We start from the raw sequence: 22311 nt of genomic DNA, 5'->3' as shown, positions 1-22311 counted from the left end.
CCCTCCATAAATCTTCGTCCGCGAAGCCAAGCCAAAGTCAGTTGAAAAATTACAATAATGTACTTCATTAAATTAAAAAGAGACAATACACACAAAAAAATATATAATAAATATTCAGTTATCCAAGCACAAAAAGTGACTTTGAAATAGTGCAGACAAGTCTTTTGTGGTGTCAGAGCAGTCCATAAATAGAGTAGCAAGGGGAGATTCAAGAGCATGAAGCTGCGGGAAAGAAACTGTTCTTGAATTTGGATGTACTGGTTTTCAGGCTTCTGCCCTTCTGCCCAAAGAGAGCAGTGAGAAGAGGTTGCAACCGTGGTGATAGTTATTCTATATCCTATATTTTTGGATAGTGATTAATAAATTCTGCAGGCCAAAATTGCATCACCAGATCAGCAGAAATGCAGGAGCTCCCTGTACAAACCTGGAAGGTTCAAAATGTAATAATTCCTGTTTGATATTGAATTTGAAAACCTCAAAGTAAATGCTGGATTTATTCAGTCTTGCTGCCAACAGTATACATGGTGATATTGGGTGCTTTCCTGCTGACATTTCTCATTCAACTCCCTGCTCTTGCAGAATCTTTCCTCGGGCATTGGTTTTGATGCCTTTTGTGCAAAAATCCAGGCAGAGTATAGCTGAGGTGATATTCAACATAACTAAAGGAACCAAAAGGATTTATTTTTTTTAATGATATATTTTAATGCAAATATTTGTTAGTTCTTGTTATTTCTTGGGGATGGTGATTCAGAAGCTATAAAGTGTGGGTGGCAATTGAAGGCACCTCACTCTGTGCATTTTCAGATCACATTGCTTTAAAAATTGTTATTTCTTTGATCAACTCTCTCAAATATCTCATCTTTCAAAAATGCAACCTCTTCTCGCGTGACCTCCATTCATTTCCCAATATCATTTGACGTATGAATGACAATTCTTTCAGCCATCTAGGCCCTGTTCTGCAATCACTGCTGTAAGACTCTCTTCCATTTCATGATGCTCTTAAAATTTATATCTTTAGGTAACTTGTTTTTCCTAATTTCATTTTTTTAGTGGCAGTTTCTTTTTCATTATACGTGTCAAGCACTTTAGAATGCTTTCTTATGTTAAAGGTACTATTTATAAGCAGTTAATTAAAGATTCTTTTAAAATTGAAACATGTTTCTTAAATTAAAGCTTAATTATCAATAGGCCTGATTTTAGATTTCAGGATTGATATAAATTGTTAATTTTCTGAATTTTTGTAAAGTGATGGCTATGAACATCTTTACAAGTGAAAGTTCATGACACCAGAGATACCAAGACCTGGTGATCCAAAGATCCTTAGCCAAGAGTGGGTGGTACTCATCGATCTGACAAAATGAAGAAGAAACAGTCTACTTTCTAGTTTTTTGTATTCCCTAATGACTTACAACATTTAGTGTACCAACTTAGATTCTGTGGCTCAAAACTGGATGATTATAAAGTGTTGGTCCCAACCATCAAGGGACAATATTGATTTTTCTGCAGGATTTTCTTTCATCAATCAAGCAAACCTGAGGTTTCCATGCTGAAGTTATTCCTTTGTTTACTTCTGGAACTAAACCTTCAGTGTGTAATCATCAGGTTCAAAATTACCCAAGCAAAAACATCATACCAGCATGTGCGATTGCCTTATGTGGTCAGTTGGCTAATCGGTCTTGAGAATGTATTTAGTTTTTGGCGATGTGATGATGCCAAGTTATATCAGCCTCAGACAATGAAAACTGTTCAGTCTGCACTCATGATTTTAATGTTTCACAGCCGTAAAGTGCGGCAGACATAAGGTCGATATACTATAATCTTAATCGAGACTGAGCTGGTCCAAGCAGGTAGAACAAATTTGTTGCGGGTGAAGGCCAACTACTATTATGTGCATCAGGGGCATTACAAGGTTTTTTGTGGTGATAACGTTGAAAACATCTGAGCCAAAGTAACAGAAATGTTGCACAGATACTTAATTGTTCATAATTTTAGAGAAAAGATCAAAAAGGTCATACCAAGTCTTGGAGAGTTGGCTACATGTTGACTTACTTGTTTTGCATGAATTTTAAATGATGCTACTTTTTGCCCTCTGTACTAGCTTGACGCATTATGTGCTGCTGCAGACATATTACGGAACATGACAGATGGCAATGAACTGCAGGTCTTGGCTGAGGCTGTGGAGGTAAGAGACAACTGCCCTCTAATACATGTGAGAGAAGCAAATATCAGTTGGAGCTCCTGTTGCTGTCCATTATCAGATTCACCAGCTGGAAAATCTATACAAGGAAGGCAAATAAGGTTGTGTTAGATCTATTAACAGTTTTCACATTTGACTGGCCTGTTGACACAGTCTGAGGTAAAATGATAGATCATAATTTGGATTATATCCCTGCCATCAAAGTTGTTAAGGAATAAAGTTTTTTTTCTTTCAAGTTGAATAGAGTAGTTTGAGATTATTTTGGAATTATTGTCTTTTCATTTTATATTTCTGTTTCCAGAAAGCTGAAGCAGCTGCAGAATCCACCAAAAATATGAATGCAAAAGCAGGACGGGCAAGCTATATCTCTTCAGCCCAGCTCACGCAACCTGACCCAGGTGCTGTGGCCATTGCTGCCATTTTAAAAGCCATCTTGACAGCTCTTGAACAGTCCACTTGAAAAGACCAAGAATGATGAGCCTTTTTAGGGATGTGAAGTCGACTTTGTCAATGTAAGCTTTTTGCTTGAGATTTCTAGTTTCTTTGCTTCAGTGCAAAATAAATATATTACAATACAGTCAAGTTTGAATTGTACAATTGCATTAAATCAGTGCATTTACATATTGGTTTTTCTGTTATTTATTAGCATTCACTTTGCGCGGCGTCCACTGATGACTACAGTATGTACACTGCACCTGCACTTATCTATTTATCTTCATTGTGCATGATCCCATCTATTAACGTCACACCTATTTATTCTTAGCACTCAACATTTAGTACATAATTAGATATGTAACCTCTTGCTCTTTGTCATGTGTGCTTTATCATTTTAACTGCTAAATTTCACCAGAGAGTAGTGACGGTATTGGATCAGCTTTGAGATCACCCATAGCCATGAAGAGCACTGAAAACACTGTTTCAAAGTGTTTCAGATTTCCGTTTAAAGTGAGTCACTTTTGTCATGAAAATAATCAAGTCAAACTAATAGAGGAAATAAGAAATTATAGAATATTCAGTGATACAACAGGATTTTAAAAAAACAATAACCTGTGTCAACAAACAAAAAACTTAAAGTGGAGTAGATTCAGTGGATCACAAGGGTCTAATTACATAATATTTAAAATATTGAAAGAACAAAAGTCTCAAAACCTAATTCTCCCCAGAATGCAATTGAGTTTGAAATAAAGAAATTATTGTTGTTGATGGTACCCTGACCCAAAAACACAGTTCAATGTGACTCAGGAGTTGATTTTCACTGCTGAGAGATGCCTTTTTTCTTTCACCCCCTCCCTCCCCACAGCATTCAAAGAAACTTATAATTCTGTGGAGCATTTTGTGGATGATGCATTGGATGGGCTAGTGGCTTGCAACATAGGAATGCAGCTGGTGGAGGGAGATCAGGTCTGACTTGAAGAACAAAAGAAAAGTGGCCGTCTTGTCTGGAGGAGGTTCTGGTCATGAACCAGCTCAAGCAGGTAACTGTGGTAACTTCTACTTTGAAAAAAAACCACTAGACAACTTCAAACTCAAAAATACAACTTTATCTGGAACAGCAAATATATAAACACAGAAGACTGACTTTTTCTTTTTCAACGTACAGCTATATACAAGTCACACAGGAAGTAAAGAAAACAGACAAGAAGTAAAACCCCTCCCAGCCTCAATTTCAAAACAGTTCACATTACAATAATCAATGCTTAAATCTTTCTGGCAGATTTTTAACTTCAAGATGATGGCTAGCAAATTCAAATTTTATTGAATCAGGTTTTCACCTCAATATCCCATTCAAAGTTTAAAACATTTTTTAAAAACCCCTGGTATCTGGTACCTACAGGGATTGGCAGATGCAAAATAAGTGAGTTTTCTGGTTGGTCGTGACTCACTTTTACAAAGCCTAATACATCTGCATTAAGAATAAACAGTTTAAAAGACAAAAATACTATACTGTACTTACACAGAACAAGCTTCACTTGCATGAATATATAAACCTTAAAGCCTTTTACTTTATTTTTAGTCACATTCTTTGAAAAAATTTAACTGTCATTGCATCTGTAGATTCCTCATCCTCCACAGAGCCGTCCAAAAGATGAACAATACATCATAATTAACACCCCCCCTTCCCCAAGTTTACTGATAAAGCCTTTCTAATATACTTAATAGTCTAGTATATAATTCTGCATGTGTGTCAGTTTGTTTGTCTGTTCTCCATGGAAATCAATATGGAGCCCTCTAGAAATGTCCAAGGAGGTTCAGAAAGGGTAACATTTGATGCTGAATGTCATGACTACATTGAATTTAACCTTTAAGGCCATATGAAGTTCAAAAGTTTTTTGACCAGCTTGCACTGACTTGCAATGCTGTTTATTATACAAGTATTTACTAGCACTGACTTGCATTCTTGTTTACTATAATTGTGGTAACATTTGATGCTGAATGTCATGACCACATTGAATTTAACCTTTAAGGACATATGAAGTTCAAATGTTCAAAACAATTTGAACTTGCTCCAGGGACACCTCAATTAGTTACAGTGCTGTGAAATGTACATTCAGAATAAAAACAAGTAGCCAAACCCAGTTCAATACAGGCCCAAAAAAGCAACATTGGTAGAAACTCTTCACAAGCCCATAGAATTAGACAAAGGAGAAATTAGTCTTGCCTCATTGTTGATGCTTCCAGACATGCAAGGAGCAGGCAGCGGGAAACAGAACAGCAACAGTCCAAAGAGATAGAGGGACTAAGGACAAAGAGATAGTGGGACAGATCAGTAATATATTTTAAAAGTTTTACTTTATTAGCCAAGATAAGGACTTAACTTGTGCAATGCCTTTACAGTGCCAGCAATAGGGAAGTGGGTTTGAATCCTGTGCTGTCTTAGGATTTTGTATGTTCTCCCCATGTCTGTGGGCTTTTTCCAGGGTCTCTGGTTTCCTCCCACCATTCAAAATGTGTAGGTTAATTGGGCGGTACAGACTCGTGGGCCAAAATGGCCTGTTATCGTGTTGTATGTCTAAATTTAAAAAAGAAAATATATAAAATATAAGAGCAAAGAAATTAGCCCACAGCTTGAGAACTGTATTCACTTCTGGTCACCACGTTACAAGTACAATATGATTTTACTGGAGAGGAATTAAATAAGCTTGGTTGTTTCACGTGGAATAGAGAAGGCAAGTGAATAAAATTATGAGGGGCTGACATTGAGTAAATAAGAAGGAATCTAGATCCCTTGTTGGAGAGATCAGAAAGCAGGAGACATGGAATTAAAATAATTGTTAGGAGGATTAGAGTGGAGGTGGAGGAAATATTTTCAACCAAAACATGATAAGCATCTGGAACTCAGAGGCTGAAAGGGATGGCAAAAGCAGAAGTCTTTATCATATTTAAAATGTACTTGGATATTTACTTGGAGCTCTGGCCTGCAGGACTGTGGATCTAGTGCTAGACAATTCAATTAAGCTAGGAGAGATTACCATTTTAGTTGGATGACAAGGAATTTTAGCTTGTGCAATGGATTATCTGACTGTCGATTATACCCAATCAAGTATTTGACTGATATAAATGCACAGAACTTTTTCTAGTACCTGTTATGCATTTCATAGCCTTAATTACAAACTCCAGAAAGTATCCATGTAAATCATTCTGACCGAACAAAATTTAGAACTGGAGGGAATAAGGGAACCCATGAGATCCTTTAAAATAATTGTGCCTAATGGTGGCAGCACGATGGCTACTGTAGATCTTGTTTTTAAAAAAACTTATTAGCAATGGCTACGTCTTTCACAGAAATGGATATTTTGGCTAAGCAATAATCCTTAAAGTGTGTTTTCTCTGGGCTGACATTTTCAGATTGATGGGCAACACTGAACTGTTGAGGTATGACAGTACTCCATCTTGTCGAAGTCAAGAAATGAGTACTATTCTTGGCATTGCATGGAGGTGCTCCAAGAAAAACTAGTTGATGCATAGCTCTTGCACTGCTTTGAGGAAAATTTTGTCATTAAAATAAACTATCTGGGGTATGAAGTCATATTGAGCTCCAAGCAAATGTATCAAAAGATGCAGATGCTGGAAGTCTGAAATAAAAACAAAGAATATTAGAAGCACATCAGTCAAGACAGCATCTGTTGCAAGAGTCAATGTTCCTGATTATTAACCTTTCATCAGAATCATCTCTCACTGTAGATACTGATGGACCTTCTGAGTATTACCCACATTCTCTGTTTTTATGCATGATCATATAATCTAAACCTGGAAATCTATTAATTATATTGAGAGTATATTGGGTCAGTAGTAATTTCCACTCAAAATTGGGCCAATCCCAAAATAGGATCACGTGCAGTCCATGTTAGGGCGCCTGGGAGTTTTATGCACAGTCAAAGAGGTTTCTTGAAGCATTGAATGTATTTCATATACTTGTGACATTAACTGGAATTCTCGGGTCCAGACAATGGCATTTAATAATTACGGAGAAAAATGAAAAAAACATTGCCTTTTGGAATTAAAATGCTATGGGATTGTGCCTATTTGTTAATGATCTTAGTGCTGCACACAAAACTGGGGAATGCTGTAGTTCAAAAGAACCAATCCCACACATTTCTTAGTGATTAGATGCATCTTTTAATAGTGAAACGATGCTTGACTTGTTACGGCTGATTTTTAAACTCCCGAGATTTTTGGGAAGGACACAATTTGATGCCAGTAATCTGTATAATTATATTTTAGCCACACCAAAAATGGGCAATTCTGTTTCTAGCGAACAGTGCTTTGGGTAAGGGATTTTGTGTGATCACTCAACATTGATTTAGTTGCAATATAAATTTTACTTCATTTTCAATGTCACATTCTTTAGCAAGGATTATCTAAACTGGTATTGGTCAACTATGAGTATACCCAATATGATAATTCTGTATCAAGACTGTCTTTTAGAGTGGAAATAGAAAACAATTATTTATGAAGTTCATAAGGACGATATATTACAATGCACTGCAATAGCTGCATAAGGTTATGTTTGAGGATCAATGTTTGCACATTAATTCTGCCACACTTACAGTAGGTGTCCTTAAGAAATATATAAGCAGTGGTTTCAGCATGATCTGAAAAATATGCATAAAGTGTTAATAATTTTTCAGAAGGAAGCTTCTGAGTGATACTATGTGTCAATCGACGTGACTGCAGCACAAATCTAGCCAACTTCCATTTTTCAGATCAACTTTTCTATTCTGGCTGAGACTTAAAAGGAATACATCAATAAACTAATGGGTGACATCTCTTCCTTGGTATAGAACAGCAATATTCTCAGGAGGACCATTTTGATATTTTTGAAAAACATCACCTAAGCCCTGGAAGCTGAGCTCTAACTGCACCAACATTGAGTTGCCTTAAGAAACTGAGGTGTAACTACTATTTGAATGAATACTTTTCCATGGTATGGGATTTTCGTGACACCATTCATAAAAGAGTTTAATGCCTTCTAGGAAAACTCCTTTCATTGGTTGCTGAAAAAGCTATTGATCAGATAGAATGGACATTTGTTTACAACCGTTGAAAAATTTAATTTTGGTTCTTATTTTATGACATAGGTTAAACAATTGTATTCATGACACTCTTCCACAATTCTTATTAATTTACAACATAGAATCTGCAACATAGAATGCTTGTTAAGCCCTTTATTATTTGATCTGGCAATTGAATCATTGGAAATTGCATTTCAAGGACATCCTGGGGATATAGCAGAAAAGGATTAAACATTAGGTCTCTCTTTATGCAGATGATCTCCTACCTTACAGTTCAAATCCAATAACCTCCCTTCTCTATATTGCTATCACAATTTAATCAGGTTATAATTTTGAAATTCTCAGGTTATAAATTGAATGTGCATAAAAGTGAACTTCTTCCATTGAATTTGTCTACAGCAGTGTGTGGTGCTTTTCCTTTTAAAATAGTTAAAACTCAGTTTACTTACCTTAGTATTACAATTACAAAGAATCATTAGCATCTTTTTAAGGAGAATTATTCATCTATGCTTAGACAAGTGAAACATTCCCTGACCCATTGGTCACTTTTGTCTACAATTCTAGTTGACTGTATAAATTTTATTAAAATTAATATTTTGCCTAATTTGTTAATACCTTTTTCATTCTGTTCCAATATTTGTTCCTAAATCATTTTTTTACTTACTTGACTCAGCCATATCATCTTACATATGGAAGGGGAAGCATCCTTGTCTTAATAAAGTTCTTCTTCGGAGATCTAAGAAAGATGGTGGGATGGCTCCACCTAACTTTAGAATTGGGCAGTCAATATACAAAGTCTTACGTTTCGGTCCTTCTTTCATAATCATTCTGATTGCCCATTATGGATATCAATGGAGCTGAATTCCCCAAAAAATTTATAATTTAGTACTACTGGGCTCTTCACTTCCATTCTCAACTAAGTTAATAGATAACCCAATTGTTAAATATTCTGAGAATTTGAGCACAATCTAGAAAACATTTTGCATTTCATAATTTTTCTTTTTAAAGTACTATCGTATCCAATCACTTCTTACAACCCTCTTTACGTGATATTTTTCAGAGATGGTATCAAGAGGGTACTCGAAGCTTTAAGGATTTGTTCATTGATGGATATTTTGCATACTTTGAACAGATTACTGCTAAATTTAACTTGCCCAAATCTAAATTCTTTAGATATTTGCAAGTCTGGCATTTTCTTAAATCACAAGTTTCTAATTTCCCAAGAGAGTCTGAATCAAATTTTGTAGGTGAGTTTTCTTTAGCTTAATGCCTTCTCATAAAGGTTTAATATCTATTATTTTTGAGAAATTGTTATTTTTATATCAGTCTGCTCTAAAGTTCTGGTTTTCAACCCAAAGGGGACTAAACAGCAATCAGACTGTGTGTGTAAGAATGAAAAGCAGAGAATGGTAAAGCTGCTGGGCTCAGCTTGGCTCAGTCTGACATCCGCCAAATCTACCACCTGTCTCTTGACTTAGCTCACACCTGTTTCCCCTTGGTAGTGGCTCTCCTGAACATGGCTCTAGTTGAGTACTGCACAAATCAGCAGCTTGTTGTGGGTGCTGAAATAAACTGACATTAAATGCACATCTCTGTATTTTACAAGAGCTACTGTTCTCTGATTTTCTTTTCAAGTCAAGTTTATTGTCATCTAATTGTACAAGTACAACCCAACAAAACAGCATTCTTCTGTCCTCGGTGCAAAACAGGCAGACACATAACACGCATCCAGACAAGCAATGCCTATCATGAAAAGTATTTTATCTATACAAATAAATAAATTTTGCTTTGTGCAAGTGAGAGTCTTGATGATTAGTATGAGCAGTTCCTTTGGTCGTTTTCCACCTATAATCTATTGACTTTTAACACATAATCTTGCATTCACAAAATCATTTTTGCTTTGTAATTTGTTTCATTTTTTAAATAATATTATTAGGATTTGTTGTGTCTCTGAGCCTTGAATTTTGTGCACCCCATTCTTTTACTGGAAGTTCAGTTATGTGATTTCTGAATGGTTGTCAGTCATATTTCTGATCACAGCCCAGTTCCCTGAAAGTAATAATTATTAACCTTGTGAACTTTATTAAAAGAAAGATGGCTTTGGGTGTATTCCATAAAAAAAATGAAATGTCTAAGACTAAAACTGATAGAGTGGTTAAGAGGTTATGCTGTGTTGATCTTCATTAGTCAGGAGATTGAGTTCAAGAGCTATGAGGTAATTTTGCAGCTATATGAAACTGGTTAGACCACACTTGGAGTGTTGCATTCAGTTCTAGTCGCTTCATTATAAGAAGGATGTAGATGCTTTGGAGAAGGTGCAAAGGAGATTTACCAGGATATTGCCTGTAATGAAGTACATGTCATATGAAACATTTGAGAGAGCTAGGGCTTTTCTCTTTGGAGTGATGGAATGAGAGGTGAGTTAATCGAGGTATACAAGTTTATAAAGGGCCTAGATAGGATGGACAGCCAGCATCTTTTTTTCCTGGAATGACCGTAGCAAATATCAGTGAATGTCTGTTCAAGGTTAGCGTAGGAAAATTTAGGAGAGGTTTTAAATTAGATGTTCTGCACAGAAAAAGGCCCTTCTGGTCTACGAGCTTGTGCTGCCAAAATACACCAATCAACCTACAACACATTTTTAAGGGTGGGAGGAAACAGGAGAACACAGGGAAAACCCATGCAGACACAAGGAGAATGTACAAACTCCTTACAGACAGCGTCGGATTTGAACCTGGGTTGTTGGGGCTGTAATAGCATCACATTAGCCTCAAAGCTAACTGTGGTCGGTGTCTCGTATGCATTGCTGAAGGTGGTGGAGGCTGACAATAAGGACATTGAAAAGTCTCTCATATGGCCACATGGATGTAAGAGAAGTGGAGGGTTATGGATGTGAGATAGGGAAAAACTAGATTTTTGTGGAGTTCACATTGGTTGGCGCTACATCGTGGACCAAAGTGCCTGTACCATGCTGTAATGTTCTATGTTCAATGTCCACAAGTAGAATGATTCACCAATAGCTATCTGTGGATAGTATAAAGATTAAAAGAAGACATGACTATGATGAGAAGATTGGGGTGTGAGATTAACTGTATTACACTTGGATCAAGCTGGCATGTGTTTAGTGGGCTGGAAGGTCTCCTTTTAACCATATAAACATTTACGGAGTGGAAACAGGCCATGTTGGCCTTTCCAGTCCGCACCGGTTCACTGATTTTGTGCGCCCTCTTCAGGCATTGGTCCTGGTAGATCTTCAATCAATAACGATGGGCGAATTCAATGCAGGTGGAATCAGTTACGATTGGTGAATTGCAGCGGGTCCAGATCTTTACTTAGGGACAAGTTAATTCTGGCCATTTATGTTGTAATCTTTCTGTAATTCTTTAACCATATTTTCAATTTTTATGTAATTCTGAAAACAATTTAATTCTTAAATGTCTATATCATGTACAGAAAATACAGAGCTAGGGTTCTAAAATTCAAAGGAAATTTACTCAGCATGAACACGTGTCTTAATGCAAACAGGCTCTTAGATCATGTGTATTAACACAGCTCCATTGGGAAAGAAGAAATTTAGTCCACCGGTGTATCAAATTGCTACACGTATCCCAGAATAAGTCATTAATCTAGTAACAGGTGTTTTAGCATTGAGCCTTTCTCTTATAAGGTAATGCGTTCGTAGTATTTGTTTCCCTGGAGTGCTGCAGTCCAGCTTCTTACTTGAGTTTCTGCAACATCTTTCCAAGTAGCTGGTTATGGTATCACCACCTCCCTCTGGAATTGAACATTAGGGCAACAAATTCGCAGACAACCTCTGGAAAAAATGCAAACAGCTGATTCAGCCTTGTGGGATGAACTTAGTCTTTAAGCTTGTCAAGACGAAGCCAAAGCCTTAAATATTCACAGAAATGGTAAACTTAAAACAATTTGTGATGGAGGAAAGGCTGTCGGTGAAATAAGAGAACTGGTCATGCCAGTGAGATCTTTTGATTTATTTTGCTGCTGATGCAGTTTGTTTCTAAACGTAATCTTTTGGGTAATTTTAATTTGAGTCAACAGGTTGCAGCCTTTATTCCAATTTACCTCTACATTGAATATTTCAACAAATATGTAAACTATGGCAGGATAATGGTGACTGCAGGAGGATGAACTGTGATAACAAGTGGTCCAGTTACCCATTGCATACAACTTCAACAAGAACTATCCATAAGAAGGGTCACAGTAGCACAAAAAAGATTTGTTAAGGTAGCCCTAGCTGTAGCAAAAAAATGTATTATGTCAACCTGGAAATTGGAAGATAATTTGAAAATACAACAATGGTATATAGAAATGAATAAATGTATTCCATTAGAAAAAATAACATATAGTTTAAGAAATAATATTGAAATATTCGAACAAGTATGGGAGCCTTACATTAAATACAATAGCGAAAACCTACCGGGAACAAACATTACCTAAGTTGATGGAAGGAGAAGAAAAGAAAAGAATGGACTCAGTAGAATTTCTGGTGTATTTTTGTTGAATGACAACATTGTCTGACTGAATTAATGCAACCTAGATTGTATACCTAAAATGGATGAGAGGGGGGGGGATGGGGGGGTGGCTTGGGAGGAGGGAGGGGGGAGGGAGAAAAAGTCACTGTAAATGTGTGGAAAAGAAAAAGTGTATATCATGGCTATTGTGATTTATGGTGTGGAAAAAAAAAAAAAAAAAAGGGTCACAGTATTATACTTGTACATTTTGACGGGTTGCAGGACACTGGAGTGCCTGGAGGACACTCATGGGGAGAATGTACAAACTCCTTACAGACAGCGCCAGATTCAAACCTGGGTCACTGGTGCTGTATCAGCATTGAGCTAACCACTACCGTAACTATGCCTCCATTTCTCCTTAGATATAGACACCAAACTTTATTTAGTACTGTAAGCATTTGTTCCTCAACACAATATAATTTAAATAAGATTGCAAGACAGCAGAATTATGATCTGCTACTGCTTTTTTTTCCACCACAACAATCACAAAGAAAATTAGCCTGAACATAGTTTGAAATCATACCCAAAGCTGAGTGGGCCATAAATGACTAGGCTTCAGGAGAAGAATATTCAAATGTTTTTGAGCTGTTTAAATATCTCAGAAGCATTCAGAAATAGTTTAAATTGGGTGAAATAATTTAAAAAGTTTAAAAATGTCAACATTTTAATTTTGCATACACCAAGGTACTGAAAATTAAAACAAGCAAGATAAAAGAAAGAAACAAGCCATTTATCTCATTCTCAAGATGGCAATTGAATGGGGTCATGCAACAGAATACATTGGACCACATTGTCAGGTGCACTGGCCTGGAATTTGTAATGTCTCAATGGAAGTTGATAGCAAGCTGATATGTAAGGAGCTCATACCTGGCTGTACAATAGCGAATGAACGACTACAGGTGTGCACAGTTCAGCTTCATTTCGTTGAGGCAAATCAGTATTTACAATAAGATTCCAAGAAATCTTCAAAACAAAAAGAATTGAGAAAATTTTGAAATCACTTAAGGCAAGGGAAATTTAAACATAATTTTAATGTGAAGTGATCACAAGAAACATGGGCATTCCTGAAGTGGGAAGGATGTAGAGAGTGAATGACGAATCAGTGCTGATCTTATCACTTAACTGCAAATTACTAATGGCTAAACTAAGCTTCTTTGAAGTAAGTGAATATCCCACAAGGGGGGTAATGCATTTATAGAATTGTAGCTCATGTGCCAAATTAATCATGTTTCTTTATCCATCTCTCAGAATTCTTGATGGTTTTTCTTTAGAGTAGTGGACAGTCTACAACTGCTCTGACCTCAGCTCTGCCTCTTTTAGGAACTGTACTCCACAGCAGCAGGTAAGATTGCTTTCAATAATTGAAATGAAAATTGCAAATGTAAATTTATGTGAAATATAATTAAAATAAACCTTATCAAAAATTCTGACTTTGTGGTGGAGACATTTTATGAGTCAGTTTTCCTTCATAATGTAAAGATATTTTCCTCCACAGCTGAAATCAAAAGGAAAAAAAAAGTTGTAATTTTTATGAATATTATGCATTTTGGTTATGTTTTGAAATATTAACACTTGCTCATTAACACTCTAATAACTGATCGCTCTCTCTCTCTGTAACTCTGCATTCTTTATCGTATTACTTTCTGTACCTAGTATGGGTGAACTAGCTAGACTGCTTGCAAGACAGATTTTCTTCCTCATTAATAACACTCTAATAACTGATCGCTCTCTCTCTGTAACTCTGCATTCTTTGTCATGTATTACTTTCTGTACCTAGTATGAATGAACGAGCTAGACTGCTTGCAAGACAGATTTTCTTGGTACTTGAATTTGACAGATTCTTCAATTTGTCAGTTTATTAACACTAATCATATGATCTCTTCACTTTTTATAATTTATTTGGAACAGTTCAAATTGTGAATGCATGAACCATAATACATGACAAAGAATGCAGAGTTATAGGTTGTTGTAGATATTTACGATCTGGAACTTAAAGCTAAGTATCTCCATCTCAGCCCCATTGATGCAGACAATGGAATGAGCTCCACCCCGCTCCTCAAAATCTATGACCAGCTCCTTAGTCTTGCTGACATTCTCTTGAATATGCTTAAAGACCAAGCATCCACAGTTTTTTTTTTAAAGATTTGTAACTTTCCCAGTGAAGAGATTTCTCCTGACCTCTCCCACTTGTCACCCTATTTCCTTCTTTCCTGGATCCACGATCCCTAACTCCATGTTCAGCTTTAGTTTTGTGTGCTGATTAGCCATGTCATTAAGAATGCCTGTAATGGATAAGAAGGTAAAACAGTGGATGGAATTTGGGAGGTGAGGTGGCTACTGGGAAACTGCACTGAGACTTCCCCAGACTGTTAGGCAAAACATGGACTATTTTGAAAAAGGGCCATTTTGCATTTTGTGTTGATGGTGTTTTTTTTTTAATTCTAGTACATTTTATAAGCACATCTTACTCCTGTGTTTCCACCATTGATCACATTTCAGGCAAAATCAAAAATATTGATGCACAGAGTATTTATGGTAATTAATTAAGCTCATTTGCAAAGAGTTGAAAGTTATCTTATGATAAGATTCAGGCACGAGTAATCAACTTCTGCAGCATTTTTTTGTGTATTGTACAAATTTGTTGTGCATTGTGTTTGACTGATTGATGACAATTTTGAGTGGACATGAAGCAGTCAAATAGATATACGGTGCATAAAAATATTGGAATTGGAAGAATGAACTCAATGAACCATATCACTGATTTACATTCATAGTTTATGTTGGTTTTTGTTGGTGATCAATAAAATGCAGGTTGTCTTCCCAGTGAAAAATGAACTGTTTTATTTTGTAGCGTCAGCAAAACAGGTGCCACAGGTCAGAAACAAAAATTTAGCACTCTTTCCAAGGGGAGACATAGACCCTTTAAGGTGAATTCTTATTTTGTAATAATTAAATTAGTCTTCTGGACTGTTGAATATTCTGATTGGTCAAAATGTCTGCTCTAAATCAGAAAATAATCTTCAATTTGGGACTCTCAAATTAAGAGTTCAGGTTGACAAAATTTATCTGGAAGTTTGCTGCAGGATGTTTTAACCAGAATGTAACAATAGGTTTGCATCAATTCTCTTTGGTTCTCATGAGCTGTGTCAGAAGGTACCAATCTGCAATTATCAGTGACCGAACTAATTCTTTGGCTTGGCTTCGCGGACGAAGATTTATGGAGGGGGTAAAAAGTCCACGTCAGCTGCAGACTCGTTTGTGGCTGACAAGTCCGATGCGGGACAGGCAGACACGATTGCAGCGGTTGCAGGGGAAAATTGGTTGGTTGGGGATGGGTGTTGGGTTTTTCCTCCTTTGCCTTTTGTCAGTGAGGTAGGCTCTGCGGTCTTCTTCAAAGGAGGTTGCTGCCCGCCAAACTGTGAGGCGCCAAGATGCACGGTTTGAGGCGATATCAGCCCACTGGCGGTGGTCAATGTGGCAGGCACCAAGAGATTTCTTTAGGCAGTCCTTGTACCTTTTCTTTGGTGCACCTCTGTCACGGTGGCCAGTGGAGAGCTCGCCATATAACACGATCTTGGGAAGGCGATGGTCCTCCATTCTGGAGACGTGACCCATCCAGCGCAGCTGGATCTTCAGCAGCGTGGACTCGATGCTGTCGACCTCTGCCATCTCGAGTACTTCGACGTTAGGGATGTAAGCGCTCCAATGGATGTTGAGGATGGAGCAGAGACAACGCTGGTGGAAGCGTTCTAGGAGCCGTAGGTGGGTGCCGGTAGGGGTGCCGAACTAATTATTATTGTTAGAATCAGCATCTACTGTTTTGGATGCAGAGAGCACAGTGCGGATTTCATATTTGAGAGGAGTTGGGAAGGGATCCCATTGAAGAAACACAGTTACAAGGATGAGGCACATTCTTTTCCATTCTAGAAATACTCTGAATCTTATAAGTAGAATCCCTGTGTGTGAAGTCCCAGTGAATATTTGTTATGCAATAGCATTTGTCCTCTTTTACTTTTTCATTGTGTCTGTTAAATAAATGTTAACTGAACACTGGCCCCAGAAAATTAATTCTGTGATTTGCATTGGCAATACTTTGAAGAGTGGACTATTAAGCCAAAAGACAATGTCATTTCTTGATAAAAGGTCAGATAATGCACTTTCAGGAAATAGCAGTCATATTCTGTCTCATCTGATATGAATACAGTTAATTTTAAATTTGACTTTGACCTAACTGTACTAGAAAAACTCCAAACTGTCTGAATATTTTCCACTCCATGACAAATTCCCACAGATATACTTTCATTCTCCATGATTTGCTTTCTGATCCAATGGCAACACAGAAATTCACCTGAGTTGTCAACTTTCTTTGTGCTGTAACAAAAAATGTATCAGAAACTTCCCGTAGGCAAGAATGGTGATTTTAATCTGAGGAACATATCTCGATGCAGTCAAGATAAGATAATCGCTCATCATGAGGAGAGGATGTACTGGAATTAGATCCCTAATTAGTCAAGGGACCTTGTTTACCAAGTGAACCTTGCTAACATCTCAGTGGCCTCCTTATTTGTCCAGCCATCTGTTACTTTGGTCAAACATGGAGAACTTCCATGTTTCCATTAAATCCCATTGCACTTATTCCAAGATTAGTAACTGCTGAAATCAGCCTTGGTAGATGGACTCCTTGAAGATCTTCTTGAAGGTCATAACCTAAAAACCTACATGCATTTCATACAGTTGACAGAAGCCTACCAGCTGTGGTAGGAAAACTACTCGGTGCAGAGATTTATGAGCTCTGTTTTTGGAGGGCTAATCCAGACTGTTTTAGTTAATTGACTCCAGTTCAAGTGGGAGGATTAAGTTTGGAGTTTAATCACAATATTGTCGTAACTCTTTTCACAGGGCACTCCTTCAATTTAAGGGAAATAGTATGGATCCCAAATAATTATCATTGAACTTCACGTCAAGATAAGTTTTTGACGCTTAACTGCATTGCAGCACATTTGGGGCTTAAACCTTTGAAAGGCCTTCTCCAGCAAACCACACTGTGAGACTCTGACTCAGGCAGGGGACGGTCACATATTCACACCTAAAAACAGGCAAACACCATGGCAGCCTATAGTTCTTTTATAAAACTGGATGTTCTGCCTTTGGATGGGAAATTGGCAGTTGAGTGAAGATTAATATGGTGTGCCCTGATAACCCTTCAGGGCTATAAATATGAAATACTGCGCAGAGTGCAATAGCCAGGATTTAATAGTTCATGATCAGCATTGCTAGTTCACTACTGACCTCAAAAAGGAAGTTGGGGCAAGGTACAAGCCCCTCTGTAATGCTATCAGTTTAACCAAAAAGACAGACCAGGTTGAGATTAATAGGCATTAATCCCAATAAACTTAATCATATCTTACATGCTGTTGGCATGATTCCAAGGCAGTATTGAGGGAGCGTATTGGATGATACCATCTTTATTAGGAATCCTGAAGGGGTAGAAGTTAGTATTGGGGGCGGTCTGATGGACATTGGGGTAGCCCAAACCAAGGCACCAACTTTTGTGGAGGTAGCTCTGAACTTGTGAGTATCATATAGCTCACTATTACCTCTTCATACATTATTGATATGAATAATATGATTACATCTTGATGTACTTACTGTATGTGGTTGGCACTTAGCCACAAGGTTCCTGTACACATGTTCTATTTTTGTCTTTCCTATGGAAAGCTTTTGAGGGATCTGCAAAAATCAACCAACACGGCAGCCCTTCCACTCACCCTGCAGCACCAAGACGAGTAGGCAATATCCAAGAAGATGATTTGGAGAATGAAGAACATACTATTTCTTTGAGCTTTACACCACTTTTGCCAAGGATCAGCCCAAGTGGTGCAAGAAAGAAGAGAATAAGTTAGAGGAAAACATTTCACAAAGAGCAAGGCATGTGTCGCTAGCGGGCTGAAATCAAGCAAGTGGTGTAGAAATTATAATGCTAAAATTGGGATTCCCACATATTAGCCCAATCTCTGATGATTCATTAAACCATTATCAGGAAGGCTACTGTGAATGTCCAATATGTGGCCTGGATCATTTTACTTTTCCTTTCAAATGACCTTTGGGACCTATTCAAGATAGACTTTTTCAGATTGCATGGAGGAATCCATCTCTGGATTCACACATTGGAGTTAAGAACAGGAAAGAGGACTATTATCTAAATGGTATCTGTTTAGGAAAAGGGGAAATGCAGAGAGGCTTGGGTGTTGCTGTGCTTCAGTCATTGAAAGTGGGTGTGCAGGTGCAGCAGGTTGTGAGGAAGGCGAATGCTATGTTGGCATTCATAGCAAGAGGATTTGAGTACAGGAGTACAGAGATCCTGCTACAGCTGTACAGGGCCTTAATGAGACCACATCTGGAGTACTGCATGCAGTTTTGGTCTCCTTATCTGAGGAAGGCCATCCTCGCCATCGAGGGAGTGCAGAGAAGATTCACTAGACTGATACCAGGGATGGAAGGATTTGCATATGAAGAAAGGTTCGATAGACTAGGCTTGTATTCTCTGGAATTTAGAAGATTGAGGGGGGGATCTTATAGAAACTTAAAAAATTCTTAAAGGATTAGCCAGAATAGATGCAGATAGGTTGTTTCCAATGCTGGGAAAAACCAGAACCAGGTGTCACAGTTTAAGGATAAGTGGGAAGTTTTTTTAGGACTGAGATGAGGAAAAACTTCTTCTCTCAGTGGGTGGTGGATCTGTGGAATTCTTTGCCACAGGAAGTAGTTGAGGCTGGTTCCTTGTCAATATTTAAGAGTAGGTTAGGTTTGGTCCTTGTGGCTAAGAGGATCAAGGGGTATGGGGAGAAGGCAGGATCCGGGTACTGATCATATTGAATGGCGGTGTAGGCTTGAAGGGCCAAATGACCTACTCCTGCACCTACTTTTCTATGTTTCTTTGTAAACCCAGGAGTACATCATTTTTAGTCTGGATTATCATTTTAAGCAAACAAAGGTATATCAATATGAATTCTGCTTTCATGGAGATAGTATCATTCATAGTCTAGGTAGACTAGTTCTGTGGAATCACAGACTAAATATTTAAGAACTTTGTTACCCGTCAGCTGGAGTCACATCAATGGAGTCACGTACATGATGGCCGACTGTCCTGATCGGGGAGGGGGCTGTGGAACAGTCACCTTTATTCAGGAGTCTGTGGGAGGGGTCACAGGTACAGTCAGCCAAGAGAAAATATTCTGTCACTATTGAAAGGTATGAAAACCGAGAATGCTGCCAAGTTTAAGCACAATTCATTTTCATTTTCTCTGATGAAAGAAGACTGAGGCAGTCGCCAGTAACCTTCAGAATACTACAGGGCATCAACCTGTAGAATCTGTAATCATCCAGATGCTTGGAAGTTGAGGGTGAACAAACTCTGCAGCAGAGATGCACAGGCAAGGGCACTCGGTTAGAGGAATATCAATGGAAATTCTAGATCAATGTCACAGTTGTCTTCTAAAATCCTAGCCTCAAGAGAAGTTTCTCCACAAAAAATACTTCTAAAGTGGCCTCCATCATGAGTGGGACAAAGACAATTGTTTTCCTTTATTTGCTCCAAAGTTTTAAATTTGTATCAAACAATTCACATCTAATTAAAGAGCACATTCCAGATTTTATTAAAGGTTATTTATATATATTTTGGTTTCACCATGCAGAAATTACAGCACTTTTTATACATACCGTATATTTTGGCATTTAAGTCGACTGGCAGATAGGTCGACACCCCCTATTTTAGCCTCATTTTAATGGTTTTATGTAATATCCAACATATAAGTTAACGCCCATTTTTTGGGCTGTCATGGCCTCCCAAAAAAAACGCAAAATTTTTTAAAACACCCCATTCACAAATAACAAAGCTATAAGTTAAGTAAGTAAAAAAAAACCTCAGCCTACCAGATAGCAATGGCAACGGCCCACGGAGCTGGACCAGTGACATCGTGCTCCTGGCAAGAGCAGGAACCTCGGCCTAATGGGCAGGAGCAGCGATGGCCCACGGAGCTGGAGTGCTGACATCGTGCTCCTGGCAAGAACAGGAACTTCGGCCTAATGGACAGGAGTAGCGATGGCCCACAGAGCTGGATCGCTGACATCGTGTTCCTGGTAGGAGCAGGAACCTCGGCCTAATGGGCAGGAGTAGCGATGGCCCACGGAGCTGGATCACTGACATCGTGCTCCTGATAGGAGCAGGAACCTCAGCCTAACAGGCAGGAAAGGTGCCGGCGACCTCAGGGTCTCAGGTAGGAGCGGTTATGGCAGCACCCAGCGGTGCTTCCAGCATCGACCTATACATCGAATTGATGTCAATCTTTTTTTTTGGTGAATTTAAGGTTTCAAAAGTATATCCAGCATATAAGTCGACCCTCCCCTTCCTTTTTGAGAAATTTTTTAGGGTTTCACGACTCACTTATACGCTGAAATATATGGTAGTCCCCTCTTTTCAGGGCACCATAATGTTTGGGACATTTGGTTTCACAAGTGCATGTGATTACTCGGGTATGTTTAATTGCTTCATTGGTACAAGTATAAGAGAGCTAGGTTTGCTTCTAAGCTTTTGATCAACTTTGGAGTCTGTAGTTGCCATTTATCAACATGAGGACCAGAGTTGTGCCAAAGAAAGTCCAAAAAGCCATTATGAGTGATGCATCATCAATAACTCCAAAAGACTGATGCTATGTAAAACTGATAGGCACAATAGAATGGAGTCACGTACATGACGGCCGACTGTCCTGATCGGGGGAGGGGGCTGTGGAACAGTCACCTTTATTCAGGAGTCTGTGGGAGGGGTCACAGGTACAGTCAGCCAAAGGGAGTGCCCAGACATAAATATACATTGTGGTTTCCCACAATGAGGTTGTAAAACAAGAATCAAACAGTAAGTAAGATACATCGCCCAAATCTCAGGATTACCCAAATCAATTGTTTTGAACATCATTAAGAAGAAAGAGCATACTGGTGATCTTAGTAATCACAAAGGGAGTGGTAGGCCAAGGAAGATCTCCATTGCTGACGAAAAATCCCTAAAATATATATCTGACAGATCAGAAATACACTTCAGGAGGAAGGTGTGGATGTTTCAATGACCACTGTCTTCAGAAGACATAATGAACAGAAATACAGAGGCTACACTGCAAGATACAAACCACTAGTTAGTCATAGAAACATGATGGCTAGATTACAATTTGCAAGAAGTATTTAAAAGAGGCTCAGAATTCTGGAAAAGGTCATGTTGACAGATGAGACCAAGATTAACCTGTATCAGAATGAAGGCAAGAGCAAAGTATGGAGGTTTAAAGGAACTGCCCAAGATCCAAAGCATACCATCTTTGGCACGGTTTGCATCTTGCACTGCAGCCTCTATATTTCTATTCATGAAGTCTTCTGTGGATAGTATTCATTGACACATCCACACCTGCCTCTTGAAGAATGTTTCTGATCTGTCAGACAGATGTTTGGGGATTTTTCTTTATTATGAAGAGAATTCTTTTGTCATCAGCAGTGGAGATCTTCCTTGGCTTGCCCATCCCATTGCAATTACTGAGCTCTCCAGTACGCTCTTTCTTCTTAGTAATGTTCCCAACAGTTGATTTTGTTAATCCTAATGTTTTGGGCGATATCTCTCACTGTTTTATTCTACTTTTTCAGCATCATAAGGATCTTATTTGACGTTCATTGGGCACAACTCTGGTCCTCGTGTTGAAAACGGGCAATACAGACTCCAGAGGTGATCAAAAGCTTAGAAGCAAGCCTAGCTCTCTGCACCAATGAAGCAATTAAACATACCTGAGTAATCACAAACAGCTATGAAGTCCCAAACATTACGGAGCCCTGAAATGAGTCTAAAAAGCATATGCCAAAAGAATGCTCTAATTTCTACATGGGGAAACCAAAATGTATACAAATAACCTTGAATAAAATCTGGAATGTGGACTTTACATGTGAATTCTTTGATTACAAATTTAAAACTATGGAGTACAGAGGTAAATAAAGGAAAAAATGTGTCTTTGTCCAAAACATAATGGAGGGCACTGTA

At 38.1% G+C, this 22311-nt stretch overlaps 2 protein-coding genes and 1 long non-coding RNA gene across 7 annotated transcripts in view; 2 read left to right on the top strand and 1 right to left on the bottom strand.

The window, feature by feature from the left end:
- The window catches only part of tkfc (triokinase/FMN cyclase), a 38887-nt gene extending 36071 nt beyond the window's left edge, over positions 1-2816 (top strand). For all 4 annotated transcript variants that reach the window (XM_069897382.1, XM_069897384.1, XM_069897404.1 and 1 more), the window contains 2 exons: positions 2099-2182; positions 2499-2816. In XM_069897382.1, coding sequence (XP_069753483.1) covers positions 2099-2182; positions 2499-2657 — 243 coding nt within the window. In that variant the 3' untranslated portion in view covers positions 2658-2816. The remainder of the gene's footprint in view (positions 1-2098; positions 2183-2498) is intronic.
- Positions 2817-4162: 1346 nt separating this feature from the next.
- On the bottom strand, positions 4163-13310 carry LOC138751392 (uncharacterized). Of its 2 annotated transcripts, XR_011349891.1 has the most exons (3): positions 13110-13310; positions 11431-11524; positions 4163-4934 (listed from the first exon to the last, which is right to left on the bottom strand). It is a non-coding gene; the product is annotated as an uncharacterized lncRNA (long non-coding RNA). The 2 variants fall into 2 exon arrangements; XR_011349890.1 differs by lacking the exon at positions 4163-4934 and having other exon boundaries at positions 11181-11524.
- Positions 13311-13490: 180 nt separating this feature from the next.
- LOC138742608 (immunoglobulin superfamily member 22-like) overlaps positions 13491-22311 on the top strand; it is a 64778-nt gene continuing 55957 nt past the window's right edge. The window contains exon 1 of the mRNA XM_069897258.1: positions 13491-13584. The gene's annotated coding sequence lies outside the window, so the exon portion shown is untranslated. The remainder of the gene's footprint in view (positions 13585-22311) is intronic.

The sequence above is a fragment of the Narcine bancroftii genome, chromosome 1 (assembly GCF_036971445.1).
Source record: "Narcine bancroftii isolate sNarBan1 chromosome 1, sNarBan1.hap1, whole genome shotgun sequence".
Taxonomy (NCBI): Eukaryota; Metazoa; Chordata; class Chondrichthyes; order Torpediniformes; family Narcinidae; genus Narcine; species Narcine bancroftii.
This window is presented reverse-complemented; position numbering and strand designations above follow the sequence as displayed.